This window comes from Mustela nivalis (assembly GCF_964662115.1).
Source record: "Mustela nivalis genome assembly, chromosome: 4".
NCBI classification, from domain to species: domain Eukaryota; kingdom Metazoa; phylum Chordata; class Mammalia; order Carnivora; family Mustelidae; genus Mustela; species Mustela nivalis.
Window position 1 is genome coordinate 72,509,031 of NC_139023.1, and position 16,915 is coordinate 72,525,945.

Here is a 16,915-nt window from a genome sequence, read left to right on the forward strand (position 1 = left end):
ACCCTTTACTATAACTAAGCATTTCCTTTCGGGAGAGTTGACGAATATATTTCTAATCTCCTTTAGCCGTGAACGTTCATGGATTGATTTGACCTCACTGTTTATTTGCTTTTAAGAAATAACACAGATAATATTGTCAGTCATGTTGTCAGAATTTGTTTCTAATTACATCCATTGTCTAATGTGAGCAACATCTTTATTAGCGGTCGAATAGGAGTTGGTCTGTTTTATTCCTGTCAGTTCTTATTGTGAGTCTCCAACAGAAAATCAATATGCACTGTAAGGCTTTAACATGTAACAAGCAGCCCGTGCTCTTGACTCTACATTAAAGCAGATTCTAATCATAATTATCAAAGAGCCAACCTTTTAAAATCAGAAACATAAATCATAATTGTACTTCTCTAGTCAAACCATTTAAACAAAACATCTCTAATGAAACACACTTGTTTATCCTCAGGTTTTATTCTATTTAAAGATTTATAAAAAATTTAAGGGAGTATGTTTGCTACATTCTCTGTGCCCTATCAAAAGCTGTTGCTGTTAAGGTAAGCTGGGATGGTGCCTGTTACCTGCTCACGTGACCAGTGGGGGATCATCCGATCCTTTGACTGATGTCCTTCTCTTGAATCCATCTTCTGTCTCTGGAACTGTTTGAAGTGATGTTTTTTCTCCCCCTGTGCTGTGTTCCAGGTGCCGCTGTTCATCCCAGCTTTGTTTTCCTTCACGTGTCTCTTCATGGTTGCCCTTTCCCTGTATTCGGATCCATTTAGTACAGGAATTGGCTTCATCATTACTCTGACTGGGGTTCCTGCATACTATCTCTTTATTATATGGGACAAGAAACCCAAGTGGTTTAGAAGAATGTCAGGTAAGACTTTTATACAGTTTCAGGACCATGTTGTAGGAAACCCATCTGTGTGTACATCCCCTCCCCTCCTTAAAGTCTAAGAATAGAAGTAAGGCAACTATTAGTTCAAATACATTATTGCCTTTTAATTAGAACTAGGAGATGGAAAGTGGGAAAGATGTTTAGGGTACAGCCACTCAGTCCTTTCAGGATATTTAGTTTGAGCTGCTCTGATCACGTCTGAAGAGAACAGCTTTTTTAGATAGAATTTTATCAGCAGTTCTATAAATGACCTGATTGCTTTCCTAAATCCCTTACTACCTATTTATTTTTTGTTTTGGGTTGAACTCAGTTTATTGATTCTATATCATAACATGCTATTTGCTGAGTGATTATGAGACTTGGCACGGAGTGAGACAGAGACCCACAGGGGTCCTAAATATTAGCGTTATGACACAACCCTATTTAATAGGCATGTAAATCACAGAAAGGTCATAAGAACAGCAGGAATGATGAAGAGAAGAATAACAATTCACAATTTATTGTGTGGTTTCCGTGTGTCAGCACAGAATATGACCTTATTTCTTCATTATAACAACCTTCTGAGGTAGCAAAAGTTCTCATCCCCATTTTAAAGATTTTTGAGTTATACCATTCATGTGAGTTGTTCCAAGTCATGCAGATACTAAGTAGACCAACTAGAATTCAAACTCAGGTAGTGTTTTATTTTATAAAAATCATGCTGGGTACAGTGAGGATGGATTACAGAGGATCAAGACTGAAAAGACTCAGGATTGGTAGTAATCACAGTGACCCTACACAAGGATGAAGAAGGGTCTGAACAGGGACGGTGTTGGCAGGGTCCAAGAGAAAGTGAAAGCTGTTAAAGAAGAAAAACCCAAAGGGCTTGGTGACCAGGTAAGTTGGGGAAAGAGGAAATACAGGATATGAGTAGGTAGAAAGGGTGCCTAGGAGCAGTCTCGGTGGAAAGCCTGCCTCTCTGTCAGGGGCCGTGCTGAGTGAGGCCTTTCACTCACATCAGCTCATCCCATCTGCCACAGTTCCCTGTGTGAGATACTGTTTGTTCTTTCTATACCTGGTGGGAAACCAGGACTCAGAGAGATATAGAATTTATTTTTAAGTGTACAGATTTTAAACCATTGAGCTAGGATTTGAGCCCACATCTGCTGGACTTCAAAGTCCATGCTCTTTCTAAAGTGGGTGCCTGGGAGACAAGAAAGAAGTTAAAAAAAAAAAAAAAAAAAAAGTAGCCAGAAGAACATCTGTGTTCTTGCTGGTCAGTTTGGTGAGTTTAGTGAGTTTTAGAAAACAACATTTTAATTTACTTCTTTAAACATAATTAATTTTTTTTTAAAGATTTTATTTATTTATTTGACAGAGAGAGAGAGAGAGATCACAAGTAGGCAGAGAGGCAGGCAGAGAGAGAGGAGGAAGCAGGCTCCCTGCTGAGCAGAGAGCCCGATGTGGGACTCGATCCCAGGACTCTGAGATCATGACCTGAGCCGAAGGCAGCGGCTTAACCCACTGAGCCACCCAGGCGCCCCTAAACATAATTAATTTTTAAAAGCCCAGTATGGAGTTCAGGGAGATTTCTGATATTTCTGGTAAAACAGTAAAACTGCTAATAAATAATGTCAGTGTTTATTATTATTTAGTAAAACTAAAAAACAAAAAAACCTCGGAATAGGAATATATATCTCTTGACCCTCCAGTGTGTTACCCAAACTCATTTAGAAGTCAGCCATTTAAAATAGACTTTTGCTACTACTCTTCATTAGCTTTTAATTGGTATTTGGTATCTTTAGACCTTATGCTACTATTTATATCTGAATTTTGTTTTCTAGCCAGCAACACTGACTCCCTGAAGAGGTATTACTCTCCTTAGTTGGGCTCCTTAAGGTTAACCCGGGCACACTGCTTGTCTGGCAGGGTATTTAATCTCTATTTCCTTTTAGATCACACTAGTTATCTGTGGAATATTTTTAGTTACATCTTCTCTGTTGCAGGCAATAGATATAGAGGCTTTCCTAAAAAAAAAAAAAAAAAAAAAAGAATCTAGTTTAACAATAACTATCCTGAGAATTGCTGTCCTCATTACCAGTGTTGGAAACAGATTGGCATTCATCATTTCGAGGTCTGTGTCTGTGTCCTATTTTGGCTAGAGACATTTGAAACCCCTGAGTGCCATGGAGAGCAGGTGAATTGATGAAGAGAGAGCTAGTAGCCTTAGAATTGGATGAGGAGGAGGCAGAGGGTGAAGAGAGAGCAGGTTCTGTGCTTTCTCCCTCGTAGTAGGCATTGTGCTCCTCCCATCGGGAGGCCGCCCACTCTAAACATCCTTTCCCATCACTACCATGTACATATTTTTCACCCTTTCTTTGTCAGTGCCTACCAGCTGCCAGTTTTCATACTTGATCCTTCTTTGATGGTTTTCCATGCTTGTGTGATTTTGAAGGTTTTTGTTGCTTTTCCATCTCTAATGATGTTTCAAACATCTCCAAGGACTCCAAATTTAGTGTGGCCGTTTGTGAAAGCAGCCGCGATGCAGTAGTCCCATAATGGTTATTTGGATCTCAAAATGCCATTAAGTCTTACCAGGGAGCATGGCAATTCTGCCTTTAAATTGCGAGCCTTGTAACCCTTTATCTTTATAGCCGCCTTGAAAGTGAGTAGCAAAAAACAACAATCCTCCATAATTTTGTTTGATTTTCCTCTTAGGCAGCATTCTTGTAGGAAAATAAAGAATTTCGTAATATTTATTGCTGCAATAGCAAGTAGTTTCCTCGCCTTTGGCCAAAACAAAACACTCATACATAGACACACGGAACAGCGGAGTCCTGCCCACCACCTTGCCTCTTTTCCCAACTGCCTTCTTGTTAGGAAAAAGCTCAGTGTGAACTTGGAGAGCTTCTGTGATTTCATATTAGATTTTTGTTGGTGTTGTTGGGTAACAGTCTCTAGAATTTCTATTATCTTTTTTTTTTCATCCTGATGTATATTAATGCATTAGCCTTCTAAAATGAGAATTGATCAAAACATAACTCACCTAAGGGGCTTTCACAAACAATGTGAAGCAGATGAACAGCCTTCAGGAAATGGTGAAGAGCTGCTTGGTACAGATAGCCAGGCATGTTCAGAACCAAGGATCTGAGATTTTCCTAGATTTGATGAATTTCTCTGGCCACAGGATGCCAGTATTGAACCACGGTTTGTTTGATAGCATTCCTAAGGTGAGGAGAAAATGTGCTCTTAAGGGAATAGTCAGATACACAGAACACAGTTCTCTGCCATCTGTGACAGAGTAGTGAATTTTTCTAGGTATTTATTTATTTACAGAAGCATGAGTTTCTCACCCAAGGAAAATTGGGGCGGACACCCCACTGACATACTCACATGCATGGAGGTAGCTAGACCTGGCAAACTCTGGTGAGGGCTTGCAGTAGGTGTTCGGCTTGGCTGTCTCCCTTTACCAGCCAGACCTTGTCACAGCTGAGATGAGTGGGATGACTGGAAGTCGGTCCCTCTTGCTAAAGCAAGATATGGGGGACAGCTGTGTTTAGGCAGCATCTGTGATGATGAAGAATCGTACTGGGGAGCACCAGCAAAATGGTCATAGTCCATTTTTGTAGACAATGACTTTGCAATTCCAGGGTTCTGAAAGCATATGATGCTAATGGTATATCATGGGTAACTTAGCTTATGAGAGATTCCGCACTGGAAGCTCCTGAGTGCATCCTACTGGCTCTTCACGAAGTCTGCAGTGCAGTATTTTAATTTAGTTAAGCTTGCTTACATCTCTTGGGGGCGTAAACCATCTTCATTGTAAAGATCAAAGGAGACCATACACGTGAAAAGGTTTGGAAGCCTTTTTTAAAAAATAGAAAAACAACATACCTACTATTATTTTAACTATGACCTGTGGGGAAGATTGGTTTTGTGCTAATACTTCATAGAGTTACTCAGTTTGGCTGTAGGTCCTGTGCTTGTGTGCTTGAGTGTGGTTGGGTAAATCCGATTTTGCAAGGTCAGTTGTTTGAGCTGATTTCAAAAACTACTTTACTACTGAAAAGTAAAGCTAAAAATACTGCAATTACTATTTGTTCTTGTAACTTGCAGTTACTGAAAACATCGAGTGTAGACTCATTGGCTCATTTGTGTTTAAAAGAATAGTATCATAGAGGGATGCCTGGGAATCTCAGTCAATTAAGCGTCTGCCTTCGGCTCAGGTCATGATCCCAGGGTCCTGGATTGAGCCCTGAATGGGCTTCCTGCTCAGCAGGAAGTCTGCTTCCCCCTCTCTCTGCCCCTCCTGCTTGTGCTCTCTCTCTTGCTTTCTCTCTCAAGTAAATAAAAAGTAAATAAAATAGTGTTTATATATATATATATATATATATTATATATATTATGTAGTATCATGGAGGTGATTATTCCCAGTCAAGACGTTTATATGAGCGTGGATGCAGTTGAATAACACATGCACCACATTTCTCCTGGGCAAGCAGGAAGCTTCCACAGAGGCTTATTTGTGTCTGCTGAGTACCACTATCTGACCCCATCGCTGTAGATGACCTGGAAGAAAAAGCTGGTATAGTTCCAACAGCTTACTCAGGACCAAAATCTGTCACTGTGGCCAAACCTCCATCACAATGAGAATTTTTCAAATCTTGAGATCCCAAGAGAGAACATAGGAAAGTCATAGGAGAGAATGTAATAGGACTGATTGAACGTGGAAGAAGAGAAAAGGTGTGGAGAACTGGAAGACAGAGTCTTTGGTCCCTTATGTTCTGCTGAATAGAAGATCTAAATCAAGCTTGCAAAGAAGAATGTCACACAAGCAAAGCTTCAAGATCTCTAAGTTGCTAACCATTTCCCTGGAGCTGATGTAGTGTTGTGACATGGGTAAGGAAGATATCTAAGAAAGCAAAGGACAGGGGCTCAGAACACAGAAACAGGCATTCAGAAAAGGCTTTTGTTCAGTAGATACATGCATGAATAGTCTCTCACACATACACACTACACACACACACACACACACACAAATACTCAAATGTCAGTCATTTTAGAGATTAGTTCAGGGAGGAAGAGATGGAGAGAATATAAACTTAACCCCAATGCTTTGCACTCCAGCATTGCAGATGCCTAAAATCTCCTACTGTTTCAACCTATCAGATAGCCCTGGCTCCTTCTTGTATTACAAGATTCACATATTCCGTACTATTGGTTGATACTTACTTTTCCACCATCTCTTTATCTCAGATAATTTTACCACTTCCCTTTTCTGTAAGCATGGACTTTTATTACTCTTGAGCACTCCCTTGTGTTCCACCTGTATCTCAGTGTAGAGTATGCTGTAATAAATATTCAAGAAAGATTTACATGGAGTTTATCACTTGCTGAGCTTTTGATAATTAATGTGCATTATAAAAATCAGTGTGTGGAGAAAAACAACTTTGGGGAACACTGTTATAAAGCAACAGATGAAAAATACATCTTCTAGTGATGTGAAATACTGCTTGAAAGGGACCATTACAGATGACAAGTCATGAAAGAGGAGAAACACTGCATGTCTGGATGAGAGACGATATGGGTCTGAAACTGTTAAGAAGATAGGCTCCAGAAGTTCCAGGATCAGTAACATTTTAAGGAGATTCTGTAAGGATTGATTACAAAGATTAGAGATGAACAAGAATGAACTCTGGGAAACTAGCATCACAGAGTTCTAGGGCTGCCAAGATAAAATGACCTTAGAAATGATCCAGCCCACTGGTTTCTATATTTTAGTGTCTAGCAGAATCACAGATTTCTGAGCCCTGCCTTCAGTTTCCGATTTAGTAGGTCTGGGATAGCACTTTGAACAGTTGCCTTTCTGATAACTCAGGCTATGCTCATATTCCTAGTCCAGGGATTACACTTCGAGAACTACTTTCTAGTTCAAGCCCCTTCTTCTTCTCTCAGTTATCTTTTTCATTGAGATATGATTTCCATTATGACATTATATAAGTTTAAGGTATATTATGTGTTGATTTGATATAGTTGTATATCACAATATGATTACTATACTAGCATTAGTTAATACCTTTTATAATGTCATTCATTTATAATTTCTTTTTTAGTGTTGAGAATGGTTCAGATTTAGTCCCTTAGCAATTTTTATAATTTATTATATAGTATAGTCACTATGTTGTGCATTATATCTCCATACCTAAGTTTGTACCCTTAAGCAACATCTCCCCAATTTCCTAACCCTCTAGTCCTTGGTAATCATCATTCTACTCTCTATTTTAACAAGTTCATTTTTTGGATTCCATAATGTAAGTGGTATTATATAATATTTGTCTTTGTCTGAGGCATCTCACTTAGCATAATGTTGTTGCAAATGGCAGGATTTCCTTCTTTCCCATGGCTGAATATATTCCATAATCACATCTTCTTCATCCATTTGTCTGTTGATGAACACTTAGCTTGTTTCCGTATCTTGGCTATTGTGAATAATGTTGCGGTTAACCTAGGTGTGAAGATATTCCTTTGAGATACTGACTTCAGCTTCTTAGTACACATAACCAGGAATAGAATTGCTGAATCATAGGTAGTTCAATGTTTACTTTTTTGAGGAACTGCCATTATGTTTTCCGTAATGGTTATAGCAATTCATATTCCCACCAATAGTGTTCACATCCCCACCAATATTTGTTGTCTCTTGTCTTTTTGATAAAAGCCATCCTGCCAGGTGTAATACCACATTATGGTTTTGATTTGTATTTCCCTGGTGATTACTAATGCTAATCATCTTTTCATATACCTGTTGGTCATTTGTATATAATCTTTGAAAAAATGTCTATTCAAGTTTTTGCTTATTTTTCATTGGGTTATTTTATTTTTTGCTATTAAGTTGTATGAGTTCTTTATGTATTTTGGATAACAGCCCCTTATCAGACATGATTTGTGAATATTTTCTCTCATTCAATAGGTTGTTTTTTTCAATTTGTTGATTGTCCCTTTTGCTGTCCAGAGCTGTCTAGTTTAATATAGTCATACTTGTTTATTTTAGTTTTTATTGACTGTGCTCTTGGTGACTTATCCAAGAAATCATTGCCTAGATCAATGTCAAGGATCTTTTCTCCTATGTTTTTTCTAAGAATTTTATGATCTCAGGTCTTACATTTTAATCTTTGATCCACTTTGAGTTCATTTTGTGAATGATGTAAGGTACAGGTACAAGTTAAGGTTTCTTTTGCATGTGGATATATATATATATATATATATTATATTTTTTTCCATTCCTCTATGTGCTTCTTTTTATTCCAGTACCATACTGTTTTGATTACTGTAGTTCTGTAATATGGCTTGAAATCAAGTATTGTGATGCCTCCGGCTTAGTTCTTCTTTCTCAAGATTGCTTTGGTTATTCAGGGTCTTTTGGGGTTCCAAACTAATTTTAGGATAGCTTTTCCTATATCTGTGAAAAACATCATTGGGATTTTGATTGGAATTGCGTTGAATCTGTAGATCATTTGGATATGACCCCATTAGATCTGTGGGTCATGTGGACATTTTCACAATATTAATTCTTCAAGTTTAGGAACACGAGATATCTTTCCATTTATTTTTATCTTTTCAATCTCTTTTATCAATGTCTTACAACTGTCAGAATACATATCTTTCAACTCCTTGGTTAAATTTATTCCTAAGTGTTTGATTGTTTTCAATGCTATTGTAAATGGAATTGCTTTCGTACTTTCTCTTTCAGATAATTTATTGTTACTCTATAGAAATACAATTGATTTGTATATGTTGATTTTGTATCCTGCAATTTTACTGAATTCATGTTAATAGTTAAAATAGTTTTTATCTAGTTGAGTTTTTAGGGTTTTCTGTAATGAGATCACCCATCTGTAGGGTTTTCTGTATTTGAGATCATTTTACTTCCTTCCTTCTGATATGAGTGCCATTTATTTCTTTTTCTTGTTTAATTGATCTGGCTAGGACTTCCAGTAATGTTTAATGCATCCTTACATCCCAGAGATAAATCCCACTTGACTATAAGTATTTGATCCTTCTATTGTGTTGCTGAATTTTACTTGCTAATATTTTTTGAGAATTTTTACATCTATATTCATTAGGAATATTGGTCTATGATTTTTTTTTTTAATAATGTCTTTGTCTGACTTTGGTGTCAGCATAATGCTGACCTCATAAAATGAGTTTGGGAGTTTTTCTTCGTTTAGAATTTTTTGGAACAGTTTGAGAAGGATTAGTGTTAATATTTCCTTGCAGGTTTGCTAGAATTACCAGCACAAACTATTTATTCCTAGGCTTTTCTGTGTTGGGAGGTTTTTTTTTTTATTACTGATTGAATCTCCTTACTTGGTATTGGTTTATTTAGATTTTCTATTTCTTCTTGATTTAATCTTGGGAGAACATATGTTTCTAGGATTTAGCTAGTTATTCTAGGTTATTCAGTTTGTTGGTATATAAGTGTTCATAGAAGTCTCTCATAATCCTTTGTATTTCTGTGGTATCAATTGTAATGTTTTTTCTTTCTTTCTTTCTTTTCTTTCTTTCTTTCTTTCTTTCTCTCCTTTTCTTTCTTTCTGAGAGGGGGACAGATGGAGAGAAAGGGGTAGTGAAGGGGCAGAAGGAGAAGGAAAAAGAGAATCTTAAGTAGGCTACATGCCCAGGGTGAAGTCCAATGCAGGGTTCCATCTCATGACCGTGAGATCAAGACCCTAGCTGAAATTGGGTCAGATGCTTAACTACCACCCAAACACCCCTCCTCTTTCTTTTTGATTTTATTTTTTGAATCCTCTTCTTAGTTAATCTAGATAAAGTTTTATCTTTTCAAATAATCAGTTCTTAATTTCCTTGATCTTTTTTGCTGTTTTTCTGTCTCTATTTCATTTATTTCTTCTCTGATCAACACGAGAGTATTTTGAATTTGACTATAGATTCATCCTCACCAGTGAATTTTCTACTTTCGTATATTTTCATTTACTATACATATGGTTGAAGAACTCTCTTTAGCATTTCTTATAGGCGGGTCCATTGGCTCTAAATTCCCTCAGCTTTTGTTTGTCTGGGAAAATATTTACCTCTTTTTTATTTCCGAATGACAGCCTTTCTGGATGAAGTATTCTTGATTGATGCAGCTTTTTTTTTTTTTTCCCTTTGAGTCCTTTGACTATATAATCCCATTCTCTCCTGGCCTGCAAGTTTTCTGCTGAGAAATCTGCTGATAGCCTTACTGGGATATTTATGCCCATGGGAGGAAGCTCTAGTTAAGGAGTCCCTCCTTGGCACCTGGTTAGTCATGCTAACCCTCAGAGCCCTCAGAGCAGTATTGGAGCTGCCATCCTAGGATCAGATTTATATGAAACCATCACAGTGCCTGGATCCTGGGGCATAGGTGTGCTTTCTGTGGCTCTGACATTAATGTCTGGAGTGTGAGAATATGCAGATACCCCATGTAACTGGTACCTGGGTCTCAAAGACTCGCCACTATGACTCATCCTGGTAGGAAGGAATGCAGCAGTGGCAAGTGTCCTGGAATAACAAGATGTGATGGTATTATAGCCTAAGGATGTGGGTGAAAGCCTCAATTCTGGCACCAGGACACTTACAAAATAGCAAAAGCACAACTCTGGTAGTGGTCTTTTTAAGGTACATATGGGGACCCAGGGATCTGGCCACAAAACAGTAGCAGCACTGACCTGGCAATGACATTTCAGAGCTGCAACCCAGGACCTGGAGGGTAGGGTCAAGGGCAGTAGTAGCCTTGTCCCAGCAATCATGGGTCAGAACCCCAACTTGAAACTTGAAAGGTGGGGCCCAGGGTAGTGTCAGTGCCCATAGCAATGAAGAATCAGAACTGTGACCTAGAACCCACAGGACAGAAATTAGGGCAGCAAGAGTCCATTTCAGGAATGACAGCTCAGAGTCTTGAGCTGAGATGGGGGTTCTTAGAGCAGCATAGTTCTGATAATAGTAGGCAAAGTATGACTCAGGACATACTAAGTGAGTGACATTTAGGGTAGTGGCAATGCCCCTGGCAATGATAAGTCTGAGCGGGGACCTAGAACCCAGGGGAGGATTCAGGACAGTAACAGAAGTCTCAGTAATTATGGTTCAGAGTCTTGTTGGAGGAGGGCTCAGGGTGACAGTAGCACAGTCCCAAAAATGACAGCCAAAGAGTAAATTGGGATCCTGAGGGCAGGGCTCAAGTGAGGAGAGGTTGTCTCAGTAATTATGGGACAAAGCCCCAGTCTGGGGCTGGAGTGGGCAAAGAATAGTAGTATCTCCAGTATTGTATAAGTGATGTGCTGTGGCACCCAGTCCTTGAGAATGGTCACATCAACAACCAAGACCCAGCAACAGCCCCAGCTTCTGGGACCAGATGCAGAGTGGGGGCACTCCAGGCTACTCCATCGTCTGGGACCAGTGTCATTGAGGAGGACCGTGGAAGACCTTTGTAGCAAAAGCTGCATACATCCACAACACTGAGGCTTTCTGGAGTTCTCCAGCTTCTGACTGAGGGATGGAGTGATGGAGGCAAAATTCTTTCTTTACTTTTCTGGGCAGACATCCTCAATGTTTTAGCTCTGTCAGACTTTTGCCCCCTTTTCTTTGTTGTTTAGAATTTCCCTGATCTGTTATCTTCAGTTTATATCTGTTTATTTATTGTTCTTGGTGTATTTTTTGGTTCCCTTGTCTTTTCGTTTTTGTTTTGTTTTGTTTTGTTTTGTGGGGAGGCAAGTGTTGGGACCTCCTAGCCCTCTATCTTGCTGATGGCACTCCCAAGTCCCTCATTCTGCAGATGAGGAAATAAGGCCTTGGGACATAATGTGTTTTACTCAGTAATATGTGACAAGTTTAAGGCCAGACATTATAGTATGAGTCTTTTGATTTTTCTGAGGAATTGTTTATAATCTCATAGGTACTAAAATAATAAACTAATTTCAAAGGGAATAAGAAGTGTATTTTTAAAATTTATTTATCTTGGTTCTATTGCCTTGAAATATTTTCAGCCTCCTGGTTTATGAATAGAAGTTCTTATTTGAATACAAAATATTAATGTATTCTTGCTGAGAAGCCATCATGGGAAGTTACAGAAGTGACAAATAATTAATTGAGCATGATGAGATTCTAATGAAGTAAACAGTTCTTGAAAGTGCTCTATGAAATAGACGGTTATGTGTTTTCAGTATTCAACCCCCAATAATTCACATTTTGCTGTTTTTATGCATTTCTTAGTTCTGTGCATGTTTAATTTATTTTTTATTTCTTTGTAGATGGAATAACAAGAACATTGCAAATAATACTGGAAGTTGTACCAGAAGAAGATTGTCGTAAATTATGAATTAATGCATCTGAAATATTGGCAATCTATTCTTGGCCTTGTGTCTGCCCAGAGGGCTGAAACAAAATGTGCATCTTCAGGCATTTTATGAAAATCCAGAGGATTGCAACTTTGGTGATGGACTAAAGGAATCAGTTGTTGCTATTCATATCTTTTAATGTGTTTAAGCTGGTTTCTAAGAAATTTAGTTATAACTCCAGGTAGTTACTGAAAGCAGATGTGTTATGCAAGTATTCAATGAGTTCACATGATTTTGGAAGTTCTGATACCTACATGAAGTGAGAGGAAAAAGACTACCGAGTGAACAATTCCTTTAGTGATCTTTATAACATATCTCATCATGAACACTGAGATGTTTTCTGTGTATATGGCTTTTATAGAAATAATTTTTATACACTGTAGATGACTATACTGTGAAAAGTGTTTTCTGCTCTTCTGGGGGGAAAATTGTACATCATCATTCTGAACTGAGGAAAGAAAGAAATACATTTTATGTTGGCATTGCATTGCTTCCTCTTAGACACCAACTTAGATATCACTCATCTTTTACTGCATTACACCTAGAGCATTCTGAACAAATGACAGAGAGAAAATGCCTAATTTTAATGAATACATTGAAGAAGAGCTTCCAGGGGCTATTGTTCATGAGAAAAATCCAGGAATTTTGTCTAAAAATTCCGATAATTGATTATGTTAAGATTTTTTTTTTCTCTTTATCAGGAAAACCCACTTTGTTTTCATGGCAGCCCACTTGATCATGAAAGAATGTAACATCTTTCTTAGAGAAAGCAATAGTCAATTTGTTATTAAAGCCTCTTAAGCACAATCATTTGTTTCCCTAATAACTTACCCCTTGATAATATAGCTATATATATGCATTTTTAAATCTTCAAATTACAATTTCCTTATAAAACAGAAATCAACAAAAAAGAGAATACCCAAAATATTATGCCCAACCCTATAATCATATCTATTTGCAGTGTTAGTGAGTATGAGCAGTTTTTAATCTCATAGCTATTTTTACATGGTAATAAATTTTGACAGTTTGTACATTTCCTTTATATATTTTATATTCTGTTAAAATAGCTCTTCGGATGAAACTGTCCAGATTAATTAGGAAAAGGCATATATTTACATAAAAATTGAGGAAGAAATGTCACTGCTAAATAAGATTTACAACTGATGTTTCTAAAAATTTTCCACTTCTTTATCTTAACTTTGTCAGTTATTTCCTCACCTTAATTATCATTCAGCTTGCAAAAGAGATAACTGATAACAAATTCACTAAAAGTAGGAGAAATGTGTGTGTGTATTTGACAGGTGTTTTTATGCTACGTTTAGAAAATATTGTGGAATTTTCAAATAGGGTAATATAATGATGGAATGTGTAAACCATTATTTACATACATCTAAGATCAAATAGTCATCCCAGAGTATGTTTCATCCTCTAATTTTAAAAGTAACAATTTTTGAAAGAACTACACTGATTAAAATCATTGAGCTGATACAGAGTTCATAGAAAATTGACCAAAGCAGAAATGATGATTTATAATTTGAGGCAATTCCAAGTCACCAATTTCAGTTTTTGCTCTTGATAACATTTAATACACATCCAAGATTGACATTATTTTCAGCCAAACCTGGTGTTTGGGTCTTTAAGTAAATTCATAAAAATTCCTTCCCTTTTCTCTTACCATCTGGTTTTCAAATTTGATCTGTAGCCTCTGCTTCTTATATCCATTTGTCTGTATCTCTTGCCACTCTGTTGCTGAGGTAGAAATTGGTTGTGTTTATATTCTTTTTTTTTTTTTTAACCGTCTAAGCCCATGTAATATAAACCAGAAAACTCTTCTTAAGGGTTTTTATGGGGTTTGTTTGTTTTTTGGTTGTTTGTTTTGTCTAATGAAAAAAAGAATAGTAAGATCACATGGAGAGGTTTACATAGCTCTTAATTATTCCTGAGAATTATGTGTTTATAACCACAGTGACAGATAGGTCTCATTTTATTTTGTTATTTTTTGTTTTAATTTCTTTTCAAATATAACATCATAAGAGCTAACTAGCATGCATTTCATTATTTTTCCCATCATTTAAAAAAATGATTTTTGCATTGTTAAATTTCTAATGCTACTATAATTTTTAACCCGACAGAGAGTAAGTCGGTCAGGAATTTTTTTTTGTTTTAAAGATTTTATTTATTTACTTGACAGAGAGAGAGATCACAAGTAGGCAGAGAGACAGGCAAAGAGAGGGAGGCAGGCTCCCCACTGAACAGAGAGCCCAATGAGGGGCTTGATCCCAGGACCCTGAGATCATGACCTGAGCTGAAGGCAGAGGCTTTAACCCACTGAGCCACCCAGGCGCTCCAGTCAGTAATATTTTTAAAAATAATAAAGACTAAGTTGTACTTCAATTTATTTTTAGGATACGCCATGAAAAGATGCAGGGTTTCAATAATCTGGAAATCGATATTCATAATTTTTATTCAGATAATATCAAATCAACTCTATTTGAAAACTCTCCCGAACATAAATATGTATAATATATATATATATATATATATATATATATATATATATATATATATACCATTACATTATACCCTTACCATTGTGGATATTCAAATGTTTATATACATATTATGAGTTTATTATAACACAAAAAGTAAAAGTGGCCAATACTGTTTAAGACAACAAATATACTATTTTCAAATGTACTACTTTTTGGGTAACATGGAGTCTCAAGTATTTAATTACGAATTAAACGGATTTAGTAAAGACTTCCAAAGCTAAAACAATTTGATTAAAAAATGGACTGATTCTCCTTATGCAATTACAAATATTTCAGTAAATGTTTTTTGACTCACTTTTAAAAATGTTAGATTATTTTCCTCAGATTTTTCTTTGGTCAGTTGAGGAAAATTGGACTATTATAAATGTTTAGGTCGGCTGGAAATAGACCTTTTTCTTGTCTTTCTTCGAGAGATTAAAGATTTGTCTTAGAAAAGACGGCGGACTCCAGTACCCAAAATAAATGTTAGGTGTGTGCACCCACAAATATACATGTGTGCTTATACTGTATTCTTTCCCATCTCTGCTGGGACAAAAGTAGGATAGATTATTAGGTTACATTAGCAATGCATAGCAGTTTCTCTAACACTAAAACAGGTATGTCGAAACAAATTTCTGTATTATTTTATGTGTCTGGTGAAAATGTTTCCCCAGTGCTATTTGGTATATTAACAGACAGTTAACCCGAGTATAATTACTTAACTCAACATAATTTTTATGAACCGTAATCAGTCTTCAGGAAACTCATTATTTTACCTCTATTTGTAGATGAATGTAATACCAACCAAGAAAGAGGGCATCTTTGACCTATAGAAGATTTCTTATAATTGAGGTATAGGTTATGAGAATATAGAATACTGAAGGCCTGAGTAGCAGGAAATGAAAGATAGCATGTGACTGGAAATAATGATATTTCAATGTAACTTATTATGCCGCATGGTCAGAGAAGTATTAAAAATTAATTGTCTGTAGTGCGTAAGTGGATATCCCAAGTAACTAATGGAATGTGGCTTCAGTGCCCCTCACTTAGACATGTCCCTTCCTAATGTTGTATTTGGAAATTTATATGAATTTTTTTGAAGAAGATCAGAATTGTATACATTTCTGGCCCTACAAAATCTGCATCTGTCCCTGTGAGTATAGTAAAATAACTTCCATTACTTTTTCTAGTAGAAATAAACACAGGCCATTTACAGAATATATCTTTAAATAATAAAGTTTTGAGTTAACTGAAGTATCTATGTATAATTTTACATGGCTCTCATGTATTTTTATATTTTGCGATATATAAGGAAAGTGTTCACTTTTGATGTATTTTATGATTCAGTTCTGAGTGACAGAAAAGCAACAAATAGGGTTTTAATTGTAATTATTTTTCTTAGGAAAGAAATATAGTGAGATTTGGAATTTGAATGCAGATGAGTAAAAGATTGATTTTACTTAAATGTAATCTTGCTTCATTTTACCCAACATGATATGCTGTATGTTGGTGCTGATAATGTTTACAGAGTCACATTTTACTTTGTTAACAATTTTAGCAATTCAAAGTCAGGAATTAAAGTATGACATTGTGTAACGGGCAAGAAACTTGTGGCGGATATATAGGTAATGAGACATCTTGACAGCTTCTGTTTACATAATTTATATGTAAGGTAAAAATTTATTACCTATAAGTGTATTTTAGGTGAATTTTCTCATAAACAGTATTTTAAATGTATCTCAATATATATAATACCTCAAAGTAAACTCTAGGTAGTTTTAATACTGTTTTTAAAAAGTTACCTTAACAGCTAAATTTTGAAGATAATCCTTAGTTCTTTTTGTTGCATTTTCAAATTAGTTGGTGTCTAAAATGAATGCTTGGTCTATTTTCAGATTCACAACAAATTCACAAAGGTGTAAATCCCAGTCTCACAGAAAGTTCACCAGGTCTCCATGTTGTGAGATATTGTCTTTACAACCTCCTAAGGATATTAGCTTGATCTATTTGAACCATTTCTGTTTTTTCTTTTAAATGAATCCATAATTTCCTTTGTTTTATTTGTCATATTTTGACATGATAGCCTCGAGATGGGAGTGAGTCTTAATTTGAACTTACACAATGACCCTAGATATCCTTAGTGT

The 16,915-nt window shown here is 36.4% G+C and overlaps 1 protein-coding gene across 1 annotated transcript in view; it reads left to right on the forward strand.

Moving 5' to 3' along the window:
- SLC7A11 (solute carrier family 7 member 11) overlaps nt 1-16,236 on the forward strand; it is a 76,823-nt gene extending 60,587 nt beyond the window's left edge. Inside the window, exons 11-12 of the mRNA XM_082727590.1 lie at nt 691-868; nt 12,154-16,236. Coding sequence (XP_082583716.1) covers nt 691-868; nt 12,154-12,221 — 246 coding nt within the window. The 3' untranslated portion in view covers nt 12,222-16,236. The remainder of the gene's footprint in view (nt 1-690; nt 869-12,153) is intronic.
- The last annotated feature ends 679 nt before the right edge of the window (nt 16,237-16,915 follow it).